Source organism: Dendrobates tinctorius, unplaced genomic scaffold (assembly GCF_039654945.1).
Source record: "Dendrobates tinctorius isolate UK_male_01 unplaced genomic scaffold, ASM3965494v1 ptg000046l, whole genome shotgun sequence".
Taxonomy (NCBI): domain Eukaryota; kingdom Metazoa; phylum Chordata; class Amphibia; order Anura; family Dendrobatidae; genus Dendrobates; species Dendrobates tinctorius.
The window spans coordinates 62,302,899-62,321,986 of NW_027361714.1; the positions used below are offsets into that span (position 1 = coordinate 62,302,899).

Consider the following 19,088-nt stretch of genomic DNA (forward strand, 5'->3'; position numbering starts at 1 on the left):
AGGGTTAGGGTCAGGGTTAGGGTTAGGGTTAGGGTCAGGGTTAGGGTTAGGGTTAGGGTTAGGGTTAGGGTCAGGGTTAGGGTTAGGGTTAGGGTCAGGGTCAGGGTTAGGGTTAGGGTTAGGGTTAGTTAGGGTTTAGGGTTTGGGTTAGGGTTAAGTATGATTTGGTTAAGGGTTAGGGTCAGGGTTAGGGTTAGGGTTAGGGTCAGGGTTAGGGTTAGTAAAGTCATGGTTTGGGTTAGTGTGAGGGGCCACCTAATGTTGGAAAATAACGCAAACGCGGTAAAAACGCACTAAAAACGCATACAAACGCATAAAAACGCTGCGTTTTTTTCATGCATGCTCATAAAAATGCTTGAAAAAAACGCAGCAGTTGTATGCTTTTGTATGCGTTTTTTCAATGCGTTTTTTTGCGGGAAAAACGCGCTGCAAAAAAAAGCAAGTGTGAAACTAGCCTTAAGGATTATTACTTCTGTGTGGTCCAGCGTCCCCAGAGACGGCATTTTGCTTTTTTTTATTCATTGTTGTAGTTTAATAAGCATGAAATAAAATTGTTTTTATTAATTTTGGGACCTCTTCTTTGTCCTGTATATACATTTATGGGATGGTTTAATACTGTTATGTGAAGTGCCCATGGTAATTGATTAAGACATATGTTAAGTTATTTAACTGTATATATCAGAAATGGGGAGCATTATTTCTGCCAAGGGTCAATTGGATATTTGCAACATCAGCTGCAAGTCTTACAAAATTGTCAACTTGAATATTATCCTTCTATATTTGATCAAACAATTAATCAACTCACCCCTAATATGATGGCTGAAATTGCTTATCTTTGGTGAGACATGTGATGTTAGGTGATATTGATGATGATGCTACTCATAACTCCTTTCCCAGGTTTGCGTCGGTCTGTAGCACAGTCGACTCTTTGTGATGATAAGTTTTGTAAAGAACACCAAGATTGCTGTACATACATCATAAAGGGAAACACTGAGACTGCTGTATAAGGAGGAGACACCAAAACTGCTGTTTACACATAGAAGACACTAAGACTGCTAAATGCATCACATAAGAGACACTTCAGTTGATTTATACACATCAAATAGGATACATAGAGAATTATATATATATATATATATATATATATATACATATATATATATATAACATAGGATACACTGGGACTGGTGGATATACATCACATAGAAGACACCGAGGATGGAGCAAATACATCACAAATGAGACACTGAGGCTGGAACATACAAATCACATCGGAGATTCTGTTACAGGAGCATATACATCACTTAGGTGACACTAGGCTGGTGTATGTACATCATGTAGGAGACACTGGGGCTGGAGCATATACATCTCATAAGAAACTCTGGGCTGGTGTATATACAACACATAGGAGACACTGATACTGGAGCAAATACAGTACATCACATTGGAGACATTGGGGTTGGTGCATAAACATCACATAGGAGAAACTGAGGCTGGGACATATACAGTATATTACATAGGAGACACTGGGGCTGGTGTAGATACATTACATAGGAACTACCTGGACTGGAATATATACAGTACATCACATAGGAGACATCATGGCTGGAGCATATACATCACTTAGACACTGGGGCTGTAGCATATACATCAAATAGGAGACACTAGAACTGAAGCATATACAGTTACATAACCCAGCAGAATTTTTGCTTTCTTGGCCTTTTCTCAGAGAATATGAATGATAACACCAAAACTTTTTCTCCACTCAAGGTTAGTCGTTGGGCGAAGTCATTTATTGTCAAACTACTGTGTTTTACCTTTTCAAATCATAATGACAACCCAAAACATCCAAATGACCCTGATCAAAAGTTCACATACCTCATTCCTTAATACCGTGTATTGCCCCCTTTAACATCAATGACAGCTTGAAGTCTTTTCTGGTAGTTGTGGATGAGGTTCTTTATTTTCTCAGATGGTAAAGCTGCCCACTCTTCTTGGCAAAAAGCTTCCAGTTCCTGCAAAATTACTGGACAGTCTAGCATCAACTGCGCATTTAAGATCTCCCCAGAGTGGCTCAATGATATTGAGGTCTGGAGACTGAAATGGCCACTTCAGAACCTTCACTTTGTTCTGCTGTATCCAATGACAGGTCGACTTGGCCTTGTGTTTTGGATCGTTGTCATGATAGAACATCCAAGTACATCCCATGCACAGCTTCCAGGCTGATTATTGCTAATTTGCCTCCAGTATTTGCTGATAATGTGCTGCATTCATCTTTCCTTCAACTTTGACCAAGTTTCCTGTGCCTTTGTAGCTCACACATCCCAAAAACATCAGCGATTTACCTTCGTGCTTTGCAGTAGGAATGATGTTCCTTTCATCATAGGCCTTGTTGACCTCTCTCCAAATGTAATGTTTATAGTTGTGGTCTAAAAGTTCAATTTTGGTCTCATCACTCCAAATTACCTTGAATCAAGCAAACAAGGCAGCACTCTGCAGCGCTATAGAATGAAACATGAAAATTGAATTGCACTACTGAACCAGAAATATGAAAAATTGAGAATGCTTAAAGCATGAATTGGCCAATTCAAATGTACCTGGTAGCCACGGTAAGGCAATTCTCATATACCAAGACCTAACAATGCCAATCCTCTCTTAAACAGTCTACAACTCTATGGGAACCTAATATGAATTCTCTCATAGACTAAGGTCTAATATCTTTGTGGAGGGGTAGTGATCCTACTGTGATTAAAAACGTCTAAGGCTAAGGGGCGGAGTGCTCAGTCAGAAGGCCAATGCATACAAATCAAAAAACTGACCGTCACATCCAAACATTAGGTGTTCCAAAATTCTTGAGGTTTGTCTGTGTGCTGTTTTGCATATTGTAAGTGATATACTTTGTGGCATTTGTGCAGTAATGGCTTTCTTCTGGCGACTCAACCATGCACCCCATTTTTCTTCAAGTGTCTCCTTATTGTGCATCTTGAAACAGTCACACGACTAGCTTTCGTAGAGTTCAGTGTTATGATTAGGTCACCGAGGAGGATAGCCGGGGAATAAGCTAGGCAACCAGAAAGGTTGGTAACTAAGCGGATTGCAGACCCATAAAACTAACAACACAACTAGAGTTAGCCGTGGGACGTACCTACGATGCCCTAGACCCCTCGGCACAGCCAAAGAGTTAACTAAGCCTAAAGCAAGAAATGGAAAGCTAAACTGCCCCGGAGTAGAACCCCAAAGGAATAGATAGCCCCCAATCATATATTGCCGGTGAGACAAGATGAGGCACAAACACAGGCAGAAAATAGAGTAAGCAAATTATGGGGCCCAAACTGTCTAGATAGAACAGGACAGGAAAGGATACTGTCTGCAATCACGCAAAAAACCCTAAGAAAAAATCCAACACGTCTGATATGCAAAAATACTGAAGCCACACGACCTCTCCCCCACTAGATCAGCATTCTGGTGTGAACTGGAAGCAAAGCAAAATATACTAATATAACAAGAGACTAGCAATGCTGAACAGACTGACATAAGCTGTGGCATATGGAACTGGGTCCAGCACTGGTCCCAGAAGGGAACAATGCTGAACCCAAACAGCAAAGCAGAAAGCAGAGAAAGGCAAAAACTGGATCAAATGCAAAAAGATTCCAGCAAACAAAAAACTTATCTGAACGATGCAGGACCAAGCAGGGGGCAAGCAGACTTCAAAATGCACAGGAAGAAAACCAAATCACCAGCAGCAACTAATTGAAGCTTGTTGACTTAAATCTTCCCAGTCTGTAACACTTGACTACCAATCATCATCTTCAGGTGATTGCCTTCTGTCAACCCGACCAGCTCCATTACCCGCAGCACCCACCAGAGGGAGCCCAAACTCAGAAGTCAGGTCTAAAGTGTTCACAGCAGTCCTGTATTTCAGCTGATGTTATTTGTGGGTTTTTCTTTGCATCCTGAACAATTTTCCTGGCAGTTGTGGACAACATTTTTGATGGTCTACCTGACCATGGTTTACTTTTCACAGAGAGACCCTGATTTTCCAATTGTTAGTCACAGTTTGAACACTGCTGATTGTCATTATCAATTCCTTGGATATCTTTTTGTATCCCTTTCCTGTTTTATACAGTTCAACTACCTTTTCCCGTAGTTCTGTTGACAATTCTTTTGCTTTCCTCATGACTCACAATCCAGAAAGGTCAGGTGTTGGATGAAAGATGCGAAAGTCTGTCTGGATCCTATAAACTCATTCAGCTTTTATGCACACTTACTGATTACAAGAAAATAGGTCACATGTGAGGATGTTACCTTTAGTAGCCATTCAAACCCATTTGTGTCAACTTCTGTGCATGTTATCAGGCCAAAATCACCAGGGTATGTACATTTTTGATTAGGGTCATTTGGATGTTTTGGGTTGTCATTATGATTTAAAATAGAAAACACAGTAGTTTGACAATAAATGGCTTCACCCAACCACTAACCATGAGTGGAGAAAATGTTTTAGTGCTACCATTCATATTCTCTGAAAAAAGGCCAAGAAAGCAAAAATTCTGCCGGTTTATGCAAACTTTTGAACACAACTGTACATCACATAGGAGACACTAGAGCAGGTGTATGAACATCACATAGAAGACAACAGGGCTGATGCATATACTGTACATCACATAGGAAACATCGGATCTCAATCATATACATCTGTCAGTTTGGAGTAGTGGCTGGAGCATATACATCACTGACGAGATACTGAGGCTGGAACATATACATCACATAGGAGACACTGGTGCTAGAGCATAACCATCACAAAAGAGAAACACTAGGTCTTGAATATACATATCACATATGAAACACTGAGGCTGCAAGATATACTGTACATCACATATAGAAGACACTGTGGTTATGCATAAATATCACACAAGAGACACTGCGAATGGTGCCTTTTTAATAGGAATGGTAAAAGTCACAAAGTACACTAACTCTGTCTGCAAAGAACGTTGAGATGATGCCAGTGTCAGGGTGTAATCCTTCATTGCATGCTACGCAGCATTCAGGTGTGCGTGTTCACAGTTTAAGGAGGAATTAAGGGATGGCAGCTGGCAAAACAGGGCCACTCGTCCAAGCACTGCAGTCCTGGGGAATCTGCCCAGGGGGTCAGAGGAAATAATAGTTTACTGACCACAGGATAGAAGTTCCCCACCCATACCTTATATGAATAAAACCTTTACTACTCAGGTCCAGTGCCACTCTTTAGCTTCAGCCAGCACATGACACTCTCTAGGAACAAGAATATAAACTGTTTTCATTCTAATTAGGATCCTAAATTGATTAACCCCTTAACGTCTAATAACAGGCATAAGCCGTCTCCCCTGCTTTCATGAGGGCTGCAGTGGCGAGCCCGCATCAAACCAGGGACATGTCAGCTGTTTTGAACAGCTGACATGTGCCCGCAATAGGCGCAGGTGGAATCGCTATCCACCTGCACCTATTATCTAGCTAAATGTCTCTGTCAAAAGCTGACAGCGGCGTTTAGCAAGCGCTGCCGGCCAGAAATGCGCTCATCGCTGACTCCCATCACGTGAACGGCATAACATCACGTGAATTGGCATAACAACCAGTGGTCGGCGCTCATAGCAATGCTGTAATTCTGCTAGATATAGGCGATCTGCTCATCGCCTATATGTAGCAGAGCCAATCAAGTATGAGATGCTTCTAGCTATTGAAGCATGCCAAAATTTTAAAAAAATGTTTTGAAAAATATGAGAAAAAATAAAATATAAAAGTTTAAATCACCCCCCTTTCACCCCATTCAAAATAAAGCAATAAAAAAATCACACATACACATATTAGATATTGCCACGTCTCGATTGCTAAACGGCATAGCGGGAAAAAAAATCAAAACGCCATAATTACGTTTTTTTGGTTGCTGTGACATTACATTAAAATGCAATAAGGGCGATCAAAAGAATGTATCTGCACAAAAGTGGTATCATTAAAAACGTCAGCTAGGCCCACCAAAAAATAAGCCCTCACCCAACCCCAGATCACAAAAAATGGAGACCCTGCAGGTCTCGGAAAATGGCGTTTTTTTTTTTTTTAACAAACTTTGGAATTTATTTTCACCACTTAGATAAAAAAGAACCTAGACATGTTTGGTGTCTATAAACTCGTAATGATCTGCAGAATCATAATGGCAGGTCACTTTTAGCATTTAGTGAACCTAGCACAAAAGTCAAGCAAATAACAAGTGTGGGATTGCACTTTTTTTTGCAATTTCACGGCACTTGGAATTTTTTTTCCATTTTGTAGTACCAGACATGGTAAACCAGTAGTTTGTTCAAAAGTACAACTCGTCCCGCAAAAAACAAGCCCCCCCATGGCCATATTGATGGAAAAATAAAAAAGTTAAGGCTCTGGAAAGAAGGGGAAGGAAAAATGAAAATGCAAAACCAAAAATATCCCTGGACGTTAAGGGGTTAATATAGTTGGCAACCCTTTAACTGAAACACTTGTATTATAGAATATTTAGGGCACAATAAAAAAAAAAGCTGCAAAATATTGTACATAAAGTGTAACAAATGTCCCAGTAAAAGTCTTTCTAACAAATTTACAACGGAACTGGATACGAAAAGAAGCAGAAGAACAAAAAACTCCACAGAATAAAAATAATTCGATTAGCGTTGCACAACACTATCACAATCAGAATGATGTTATAAAAAGCGCACAGACAGCCTCTCTTCTATTAATGCTTTGTACACTTAGATCTTCTAGCTAAGCAGATGTTGGGTTATGTCTTGTACACTTGGCGGGTGTTTTAAATGCCCAAAGTGTTCTTCTCCAAATAAACAGTGGGATTTTCTATAAATCAGAAGAATCTAAAGAGTCTAAATCAAGCTAAAGAGGCTGTTGTTAGGCAGTGAAACAACATGGAGAGGCAGTGGCTTCTTTCCTGCTTTGTCATTTATATATGATAGCTTGATAACATTTGTGGAAAAATTCACCACAGATTTCACCTCTCTACCGTGAATGGAGGGGATATCCAGTATTAAAGTTTGCAACAGAAATTGACATGCCGAAGGTTTAAAAAGTCCCATTGTCGGTCAATGTCACTATCAATGCCAGTGTAAAAATAATGCAGAATAAAGGTGAAATTTCTTGAAATTAGGGCCATATAGAAAATCTGTAGAATTTTCATCCCATGTGGACTTTACCTTTATTAACAGCACATAATCAACCAAAACCCTTATGAGATGTTTTCTATACATCTTTTGTACTTAGGGATTACTAAGGAATGATGAGCACATTGTACCTGAGAACACTATTGCTAATCCACCTCCAATCCTGAGATGTCCACATCACTTTACTACTAGGGTTTGGTTTTGACCTCTTAAAGTGTCAGTTTTCACAGGTATGAAAGCTACATTGCATCAGTAATAGCATTCAACACTAGTTTGTTTTGACTTCTACTAGTTTAGCCATTACTTTGTGAACATCAGTAAAGAAAGTGGAGCTTTTCTGAAGTGACAAGTACGGTACATAAAAAGAAGCTGATGATGCACTATTTCTCTAGTGGTCTCTTAAAAAAGGAAAAAAAAAATATATATATATATATATATATATATATATATATATATATATATATAACATTATAGGCCTGATGGTCATTGTCTTCAGAATGCAAAATAAGATATACAAATGAAAATATAAAAAAAATACTATTATAGTTTTGAAGCCCAGAAAAAATCAACTAATGTCCTAAAAGAAAAAACAAGAAGGCTATGTTCCCATGGTGAGTATTTGGGGAGTTTTTGTTGTTGCAGATTTTCTGCAGTTTTTCCGCTCCTATTAGATAAATTAGGTTACTTGCTTTTTTTTTTACATGCATTTTAACAGCATTTTTAGTGCTATGGCTTTGTCTCATTTTGCTATGTCATGTTAAACTGCATTTTTTTTTATTTCCTGGTATTTGGCTTTTCCAAACCTTGATATTGATATAATAAGTACTTGACAAGCGTTTTTAGTGCCTTTCTGTAATGGAAACATGCTAAAATGCATATTTTTTATCTGAAGGTTTTGCGCATCTGTGAGTAATATTTGGTCATAAAACTGAACGCCTCCCCAAGAGAGAATGACCTCTTGCGGATATAAAAAATGCATTACAGAACAGTTTTCGCAGCACAAGAAAAGCGCAATGTGCAAGAGATGTTTATAAATCCACTTTGCTGCAACTGTAAGATGCTGTGTGTTTTTGCAAAATACTCAGCTTCAAAAGCAACATAAATTTTTTTTGAATATTTAAACATCAGTTAAAGGTAAATAATATTATTCCTCACTTTTTTTTTTTAATTAGTGTTACCATAGGGGATTTGTGAGGAAACAAGCCCATCTATAAAGGAGGATTTCTGGATCATTGTCTACCCGACTACTTTTACAACAAAATACAATCTTTCTTACTTAATTGCCTAAAAGGACACAATCTTCAAGTTTATTCTTAATATATAGGCAATAATACCCCTAATGTGTATTTATATTTTGTCATTGTTTTGTGTTATCAACAAAACTGGACGCTTTCCTTTCAATCCCTTCCACAAGGTCATAAACAGAAACATCAAAAACAGTCTAACACTGAGGCTATTTCTTGCCATTTTTATTGTTAAGCATCAATTTTCAGTACTCATAATTTTTTGATTGACAACATGAATATGGTTATCATTATTCAGATGATTCTGGCTGTTAAATTACTTGAAGTTTCTCAAAACATTATAACATTTTTGCGCAATTGTGCTCTAGTAACCTAGTGGAGTAAAAGAAATCTGTGCATTTTTTTAAATATTTTTTTCAGAGCTGAAGCCAAACAAGTAAAATTTTAAAACTTATTGTACAAATTTTGGTACAGTATTCAATCATTGTCTAATCCAATATCAATGATATTGTTACAAGAGAGTCCAAGATACATGCATGAGGGATATGGTTGGTTTTTATTTTGTTTTATTATATTATTTTTAAATAAAAAGGAAAACTGTGTTTTGTTTTTATCTCAAATAAAAAACTTTACACTTGCTGTGTTTTTATTTACAATACAACTATAGGAATAGTAATGGACAGGTGTCTTGTAGACGCCTCTCCATTACTAACCCCTAGGCTTGATGTCACTGGACAATACAAAGGTGACATCAATCCCAGAAAAATGAACCCCACTTGCCACCACTACAGGGTAAGTGGGAAGAGCTGCGCAAAGTGCCAGAATTGGCGCATCTAATAACTGTACCTTTTTGTGGTGGCTGCGAGCTGCTATTTTTAGATTAGGGGGCCAATATTCATGGCTCCTACCAGCCTGAGAATGCCAGCCCCCAGCTATCTGCTTTAGCTTGGCTGGTTGTAAAAAATGGAGGGGACAAACCCAAACAATTACACTGACTAACTGGTGAAGCCTGTGTTTGGTGTCCGTGCCTGAACAGTAGGTGTTCGGTATAGATGCTGAACTTTACCGTTCAGGTTCACCCATCTCTAATAAGGACTTTAAGGAAGAAGTAACAGTGATGTATACCTATGGTGAATAATATGTCTCACCTATTTAAAAACTGGAAAGCATTAGAGATGATTGAAAATTTTTAAATTTAAATTCACCCTACTCTATACATTTTTTCCCAAAAATAGATTCATTATGAATCACAATGTAGCAAAACCTCCAATTGCCCAGAAAAGTTGTGCACAACATTTTTGAGGTTTCCTGGAATTGTATTTAAACCTTTTGGAGCACTTTAACAAAAACACAGCATTAGTATCGTCAAAGTGTCGTCATCATTGAAACAGATGATAACTGGTGGATATCAAAAGCTCATTCAAAAACACAGTTATCAGGATCCTGTCGGCGCCGGCGGACTGCCACGGCTGAACAGAGTAACTCACCCAGACTACAGGAGGGCCCGGGGTCCGATACTGCAGGGAAAGTTCAGACAACAGGACCTGCGACACTGAAAGTAGTTTAGCAGTACAAGGACCTACGATCATGTGATCACAGGGGGCATGGCTTAGCATCCTGCTGCAGGATAGGGTTCTATCACAGGAATCCTGGAGCAAAGGCTGGGGAAACTCAGGTCAGACAAGCGGGGGTCATACACGGGGAGAACGGCATGATACCAGAGGGACAAGCAGAGAATAGTCAAGACGTAAGCAATGAATCATACACAGAGATAGCAACGCGGTACAAGGGAGGCAGTCAGAGAGTAGTCAGGTCCAAGGCAAAAGAGTCATACACGGGAATAGCAGAGCAGTACAAAAGGACCAGGCAGAACTCGTAACAGGGACAGAACCGGATCAAAACCAAGCAAGCACAAAGTATCACAGTCACAAAGCACATCAGGGTCACACACTCGGCCAAGGGTCTGAGTATAAGCGACGAGGAATGAGCCCACAATGAGGCTATAAAAAGCCTCCCAGAATTTCAGAGTGAGGCCGTCCACATTAACCTCTGCACTACCTAATCCCACAAGCTGAGCAAACCATGACAACAGACTTTTAATCCGGCAGACCAATCTGGCAGACCAAATTGCCAGTGTCGCTGTCAGAGATATAGTCTTGCTGTGACTGAGAGAAGTGAGTTTCCCCTTACACCCTCCATTTTCTCTCCACTAATATGCTTGCCACAGTCAAAGGAGGCCTATTGTGACTTTCCTTGGGTAGTACTAGTTCCTGGACAGCTGGTGCGATTCGTGTTGGTAGTCAATGCAAGACTGGAAGTAGAAATTGGCCCTAACACAAAATCCCTATCAGCCCACATACAATATTTTCCCCACTTCTTATTAAAGAAAAATGGTGATGTACAATTTTTTAAGTTCTTTAGCTTTCTTGACATGTTTCTTAAAGGAGCAAAAGGTGTTTTAATCTTAGGATAAATGTCTGATAGATTAAATTTTCTCGTCTGGAGGCCAGATTTATCATGCACTAAGATGAACCCTGATACCTCACTAGCCCTCCGAGCTGCCTAGTGCCACACTTGGAGAAGTGCCAGTGCATAGGTGTTCTCTCCTCTGAGTTTAATAAAATATCTCCCTAACAGTGCCAATTACTGCTCTACCACACAGCAAAACATGCCAGAACTGCTCAATACCAGTGCAGCAAAAAAAATCTCCATCAGCAAAAGACAACATTTCTTCCTAATAGTGGAAAACAGATGTAGAAGTGAAACGCCATCACTCACTGACAGCAGCACAGTGTATGCTCACCTCTCACCTAATAGCAACAGCACTGTGTGCGCTTATCCTTTTTCACTAGCAGCACCACTGTGAGCTCCAACCCCTATTCCATTGACAGCAGCACTCTGTGCCACCAATCGTTCCCTCATCGACAGCAGCACTGTGTACCTCCACCCTTCAACCCCATGCAGCAGCATTATATGCCCCATCACCTCCACTGGCAGCAACACCGTGTGCCCACACTCCTCTGTTCATGCATCACTCACTGTCTGCAGCATTGCAATGTTTGCCTCCATACCCTGCTCTCACTGCCAGGAACATTATATGCAAACCAGTAATATGATACTAGAATGTGCCTTTTCTTAAACCTCCCCCACTCATAGTAATATTCTGCTTGTATCAACTACACTTGTGAAAAAAACTTTGAGATTCTCTCCTCTCCAAGACCTAGTTGTGCTGGAAGTAAGAAGAAAGTGTAGGGACAGCTTTCCAAGCTCTTTTCTCCCCTATATGTCTTTCCCACTCTCTTGTATGCTAAGGGATTTTGATTATGTGCCTAACGTATAATGTCACACAGATCTTTTTCGGCACCTATCTTTGGGAGCTGCACAGACTAAGCAGCGTGCTGGGGATCTGCTCGGTCTGACAGATTAGCAGTCTGGGCCTGGTGGCGGTGCTTCTGCTGATGCTAGCATCTGACACATTGTTAGCCATGGTATTGGGTTATTTTTTTACATATTAGCTTGTCTTTTGACATTGCCACTTTTCTTTTACCATTTTGTACAAAGCTTTCAGTAAATTAAACCCCAATTAATCAACCCTTGCCAAAAAGAATGTTACTAGAATTCAAGATAGGTAGGTGTGCATACAGAAAACAAAATGTTGCAGCAGGCCACAGTAAATGTGAGGCATGTATGGTTGTCAAATTGTACTAGTAAACCAAGTATGCAAAAACAGACATGTACAGTTAAAGGTCTAAATTTATTTATTAATTTTACAACTTAAAATAAAGTATGAACTTCTCAAGAATGTTGGCATTAGAAATACTAGTTAGCATTAGAATGCCATGTCCAAAAAGGTGGCACAAGCAACAGAGTGCTGTATTGGTGTGGGGTGTAAAGATGTAAAATTTGACTGGCAAAACAGATGTGCAAAAATATTGTTTGTGCCATGCATACTTTGTGAGGTAGACAGCCACAATTAAATTGCTGGATATTGAGGGATTTTTTTTGCATTTCTAAAAAGCAATGTTCAGGACAAGAAATGCAAATCAGTTTTGCAAGCACATAGTCTATAACACTGACACTTTTAGATTTTTTTCTGTTAAAATCTGTTAAAACTATTATACTGTCTTGCTGTTGCTTTCTAGTGCATTAATAATGAAGAAAAAATATGTGTAATTGTAATTCAAATGCATCAACAAGGAGGCATGCTCCTTCATATCACTGCTCAATCACACTGAGTCTATCAATGCTGTTGGCACATCCCCTAACTCTCTCCCCCACATTATTTTCTGAAATATTTTGTCCAGTGTTTTGGGGAATCCCCTCCTTGTCTTTATTACTGAGCTGTTGTTGGCTCTGGCTCTGATGACTACTCTATATGTTAAAACCATTCTAAAAATGACTGCTGCATTCCCTGTTTGGGCTTTTATACAACCTATAAATGTCCCATGTATTTGACAGCAGTATACCATGTGATTTGAGGGCTGTAAGGCACTGTGAGGATGCCTACATAGTCATCCAGTAGAAGGAAGATAGGTCAGCACTATCTTGTAGCAAGCAGTGGTGCTCGTGGAAAGTCAATGCAGAGTAAAGGAAGCCAGGTCCCGGCACTCACATGTTGGATAATTGCTTTTTCACTTCAATGCACAAATCCTATTAGATGCTTCAGTCCATCCCAGGCTATTTTTAATAGTCAAATGAGTGCCAGAACCTGGCTTCCTTTACTCTACATAGTCATTTTTGATGATGCAAACTTCTGCATTATGTAAAAAGGCAGCATGCATTTTTTGGTGATTGGAATGAATTGAATCTCAAATTGATCATATTCACTGGGACCTGCAAATTTCATAAAATTCAACATGAATCTGATTTACGTCAAAAGTATTCACTTATCTGTAGGAACCACCACTTTTATGCTGTGTCTTTTAACCATTATTCTTTACATACATGTCTTCCTTTGTTTTCATTGAGACACAATAATTGCTCATTTTCTCTTACCTATAGAGAACACGTGAGCTTTGCTACCTGTAAAATGAACAACCTGGAAAGGATAGCGTCAAAATCTTATTTATTAGACATTATGACGTTCTGAATAAATTTGTTTAAGGCAAAATCTTTGTTAAAATTAGTTTAACTCTTTCTTTTCTCAATTGCCCAGCTTGTGTGAAATGCTTGTCATGTGCAGTGCAGCACATTCAAAAAATTACATGGCATCTAAAATTGAATAATCTTTATGCAAGCTCTTTAAAAAATGGCACATTTTAAAACAAATTTTAAGAAAAGCATGTGTTGTCATATGTGACTAGACTAACTATTGCGTTTGCTATTTAATTATAAAAAAGGAAAATACTTTAGGCTTTATTTTGAATTTTTCAGTTTTTTAAATCTACTTTACAGATTAGAATATAAAAGAGGGTATGTCATATTCAATGTAAGCTAGATATGAGTAGGTAGCCCTTTGTTAACTTTGTTAGCTTTGCTTGTTACTCACCAGATTATTTATAGTGTTTCAAAAAGAACGAAAAGTCTAAATTGAAATCTTAGTGATTTACCAAAACATATTCATTTTCAGTATTTTTATTATTGCCCATCCTTTTCATTCCTAAAATGTGTAGCAGCAATGTTACATCATGTATCCATCACTTCACAATGTCTGTCTGCGGGAAGACTATTAACAGTGTTGAAAATCATTAGAGTTTCAATAAGGCCAGTTGGCCTTGGATCCTACGATTTTTTATAAATTTAGTAAATGGAGAGCAATTCTTTGTACACTGTGTACATTGTTATTATTCCAAGATTTTTTTTTTACAAGGACATTGGAAGTGAAGGGACGGGACATATTGTGATAAATAGCTCTCATTTGCTGAGACTGGGTTCATTTTAAAATTGTAAGACGTTGGTCAAAATTAATAACGCGGCAGCTTGAGAAAGCAACAAATCTTAATTTCCGGAAGCATCAGACCTTCTTTATAAACATCTAGCAAGAAAAAAATCCACTTTAAAGAAAAGACTCTTCTACCTCAGCTTTCAGCCACTTGTGTTCTAAGATGCATTATGGTGCAGAAAAAAATGTATTACGTCATTCTTTGAGATTCTTTCCGGTATGATTTACACAGCTAAAGTAATAAAGATATATTTTTGAAATGAAACTGAAATTTCAGAAAAAGTAAAATACCACATTGTTAAATCTGTTTTCATTTTGTGGGCTTGTTATTAGTTTTGTGCCATTTGTAATTTCACAATTGCTTATTGAATACGTTGCATGTTAGAAAGGACCTGTAAGATATGCAAATGCTATTTGTTCATGAAACACTTAAAAAATAAATACAATACTCATTATTCGACTGCTGGCAGTCACAGCACATTTACGCTGAATAATCCTTTAGATTCTAAAGGGCCTTTTACACATAGCGATATCGCTAGCGATATCGCTAAAGCGTCACCGATTTTGTGACACAACAGCGATATCGCTAGCGATATCGCTAGATGTGACACTTACCTCCAACCGGCCCCCCACTGGATATCGCTGATCGCGCGAGAACGTCCTGGGTCGTCTTCTTCTCGCTGGAGTCCGGCTGGGGCCGACGAGTGATGCATGGGCGCAGGCGGAAGACGTCATCATCGCTGCCATTTGACAGTTGAAACAAGCCATCCTTAAGCTGCAAAAACAGAAAAAACCCATCCAAAAAATTGCTACAACATTAGGAGTGGCAAAATCTACAGTTTGGTACATCCTGAGAAAGAAAGAAAGCAAGCAAGCACTGGTGAACTCATCAATGTAGAAAGACCTGGGCGCCCACGGAAGACAACAGTGGTGGATGATCGCAGAATAATCTCCATGGTGAAAAGAAACCACTTCACAACAGCCAACTAAGTGAACAACACTCTCCAGGAGGTAGGCGTATCAATATCCAAATCTACCATAAAGAGAAGACTGCATGAAAGTAAATACAGAGGGTTCACTGCACTTTGCAAGCCACTCATAAGCATCAAGAATCAAAAGGCTACACTGGACTTTGCTAAAAAACATCTAAAAAAGCCAGCAAAGTTCTGGAAGATGAAACCAAGATCAACCTCTACAAGATTGATGGAAAGAGAAAAGTATGGCGAAGGCGTGGTACAGCTCATGATCCAAAGCATACCACATCATCTGTAAAACACGGCGGAGGCAGTGTGATGGCTTGGGCATGCATGGCTGCCAGTGCACTGGGTCACTAGTGTTTATTGATGATGTGACACAGGACAGAAGCAGCCGAATGAATTCTGAGGTATTCAGAGCCATACTGTGTGCTCAGATCCAGCCAAATGCAGCCAAACTGATTGGTCATCATTTCATACTACAGATGGACAGTGACCCAAAACATAAAGCCAAAGCAACCCAGGAGTTTATTAAAACAAAGAAGTGGAATATTCTTGAATGGCCAAGTCAGTCACCTGATCTCAACCCAATTGAGCATGCATTTCACTTGTTAAAGACTAAAATTCAGACAGAAAGGCCCACAAACAAACAGCAACTGAAAACCACTGCAGTGAAGGCCTGGCAGAGCATCAAAAAGGAGGAAACACAGCGTCTGGTGATGTCCATGAGTTCAAGACTTCAGGCAGTCATTGCCAACAAAGGGTTTTCAACCAAGTACTAGAAATGAACATTTTATTTACAATTATTTAATCTGTCCAATTACTTTTGGTACCTTTAAAAACAGGGTGGCACATGTTAAGGAGCTGAAATTCCTAAACCCTTCATCTAATTTTAATGTGGATACCCTCAAATGAAAGCTGAAAGTCTGAACTTCAACTGCATCTGAATTGTTTTGTTTAAAATTCATTGTGGTAATGTCTAGAACCAAAATTAGAAAAATGTTGTCTCTGTCCAAATATATATGGACCTAACTGTAGATATGACATTCAGTAATTGTTTGATCGATTTCAAGGCAATTGTTCAGAGGTAGTTAGAACATTGGAATGAATAAATATTCGTATCATATTGATCATTGTTATTAATGCAAAATACTACTTTTCATATAAAACCGTGAAATTGATTATTGAACATGTTAATCATACCATATTGATTATCGCTATTAATGCAAAATGCTACTGTTCTCATAAACATTTTATCACTAATTCAATAACTTTTCTTTGCACAGTATCAACGGAAATATTTGTACAAAACTTTATAAATTCATATATTCAAAAAATGGTGTCACTTATGGAATGTGAAAATTAATGACACCTACACTTTAGATTGCTGTGTTGTGAACAAAGTATATGATGTTGCGATGTACCTGTCATCATTTAACCATTTAATTTATGTTTCTCATCCTATAAAAATACCTGTTTGCCAATGTTTGCCGGTCGAGAGTTACAATCACATTGTTCATCTTTTAAATGATTATCTTCTTGTTTAATGGAACCCTTAGGCTCATCCCTATTTAAGTAGACTACATTTTTTTTTATTAGTAGCAGTTATGTGCATGTTTACGATATCCTGATAGCCCATCATTTTCATAGATAATGTGCATTTAAAAGAACAATGAAGAAAAATAATGTAAAAGGAATTAATACATTAATAAATGGAAAAAAAGTGGTTTCGTACCGTGTTAGCCAGTAGAAAAAAATATATCACATATTACAAAATAGGAAACTTGTGGGTCTGATACCTTTTAATGGCTAATAAATTATAGTGAATGGTGTTACAAAGCAAGCTTTCGAGACAGCTTACGTCTCTTCATCAGGCTGATATAACAAAATATTTGAAGAAACCTTATTTAGGGTACCGTTACACCTAGCGATGCACCAGTGATCCCGACTAGCGATATGACGTGGTCAGGTTTGCTGGTGCATCGCTAGGTGGTCGCTAGTGAGCTGCCACACAGGCAGATCTCACCAGCGACATCGCTGGGGATGGGGGTCGCTACTTACCTGTCAGACGCGGCGATCCTGCGTCCTCCCGCCCGCGTCCACGCGTCGCTCGTCGGCGCCACAGGAAGCCCAGCAGGAAGTGACCGACGAGGAATAGTCCAGGAGCTTCTCGCGCGATCAGCGATAACCAGCGGGGGAGCCGGTCGGAGATAAGTATCACATGCAGCAATCTTGCTAGCAATATCGCTGCAACGTCACAAAATCGGTGACTTTACAGCGATATTGCTAGCGATATCGCAGTGTGTAACGGGGGCTTTATATACAGTAAAAAGCACAGGCATGGTGTGATACATGGACATTTCAATAAACAAACACTGAGCTTGAAGAGAGAATCCTTAATTAGGTAAGATTAGATAAGTGGTATGAAAATTCTATGGACCCCATATCCATGTGAGAGCAAAGGGCTGGTGGAGCATTCATTGTTTTTGGAGGACATAGCTCAGATTTGGTAATGGGCCATAAATCCGCTTGACAAATTGAGTCCTGTGTGAACAGAATCAAAGATTGTAATGAATTTGAATTCCCACACCCTGCGATGTTTCTGTGATTTAAAATTGCCTTTTAAAATGACAACTTTCATATTGTCTATGTTGTGTCCTGGACTACAGAAATGTTTAGCCACAGGTAAATGTTTTTTTTTGTCTGTAATTGTATGACGATGAGACCTCATGCTTGCTCTCAGTCTCTGTCCTGTTTCTCCAACATAGAGGCCACCCACAGGACATATATTGCATAGAATTAAATACACCACATTGCCGAATGTTTCTTGAGGTCAATGGGATCCCCTCCGAGTCTGTAATAACACTTACCAGATTCATCCTCACACACAACTTTTTCTCTTTTGGTGAGAAGCTATACCTACAACGCACCGGCACTGCTATGGGAAGTAAAATGGCACCCCAGTACGTTAACCTCTTCATGGCTAATTGTCATACAATTACAGACAAAAAAACATTTACCTGTGGCCAAACATTTCTGTGGTCCAGGACACAACATAGACAATATGAAAGTTGTCATTATAAAAGGCAATTTTAAATCACAGAAACATTGCAGGGTGTGAGAATACAAAATCATTACAATCTTTGATTCTGTTCAAACAGGACTCAGTTTGTCAGCAGGATTTATGGCCCATTACCAAATCTGAGCTATTTCCTCCAAAAACAATAGAGGCTCCACCAGCCCTTTGCTCACACATGGATATGGGGTCCACAGAACTTTCACACCACTTATCTAATCTTACCTAATTAAGGATTCTCTCTTCAAGCTCAGTGTTAGTTTATGGAAATGTCCATGTATCACACCATGCCTGTGCTTTTTACTGTATATAAATAAGGCTTCTTCAAATATTTTGTTATATCAGCCTGATGAAGAGACGTAAGATGTCTCGAAAGCTTGCTTTGTAACATCTTCCACTATAATTTGTTAGCCATTAAAAGGTTTCACACCCACAAGATTCCTATTTTGTTTCTCTTACTGAGAGCACTTTATATATCATACATTAATGGCACATCCAAAGTGTATGACATAAACGAGTACTAGATATGAGTCCTCCCAGACTGATCTACATCTACCTTGAAAAAGGGGGCTCAGAATTACCCTACAAATGCAAGGGAATTGTGAACACTTTGGGTATGTGCACACTTTGAGGATTTGCTGCTGATCCACAGTGGATTTGCCCCTGCGGATCCGCTGCAGATCAGCAAGTGATTTACAGTGCAATGTTATTCTATGGGGAAAAGAAACTGTGCACATGCTGCGG

At 39.1% G+C, this 19,088-nt stretch overlaps 1 protein-coding gene across 1 annotated transcript in view; it reads right to left on the bottom strand.

The window, feature by feature from the left end:
• VGLL2 (vestigial like family member 2) overlaps positions 1–19,088 on the bottom strand; it is a 328,223-nt gene that overhangs the window by 231,669 nt on the left and 77,466 nt on the right. Inside the window, exon 2 of the mRNA XM_073575946.1 lies at positions 14,910–15,069. Within this exon, the coding sequence (XP_073432047.1) occupies positions 14,910–15,069 (160 nt within the window). The remainder of the gene's footprint in view (positions 1–14,909; positions 15,070–19,088) is intronic.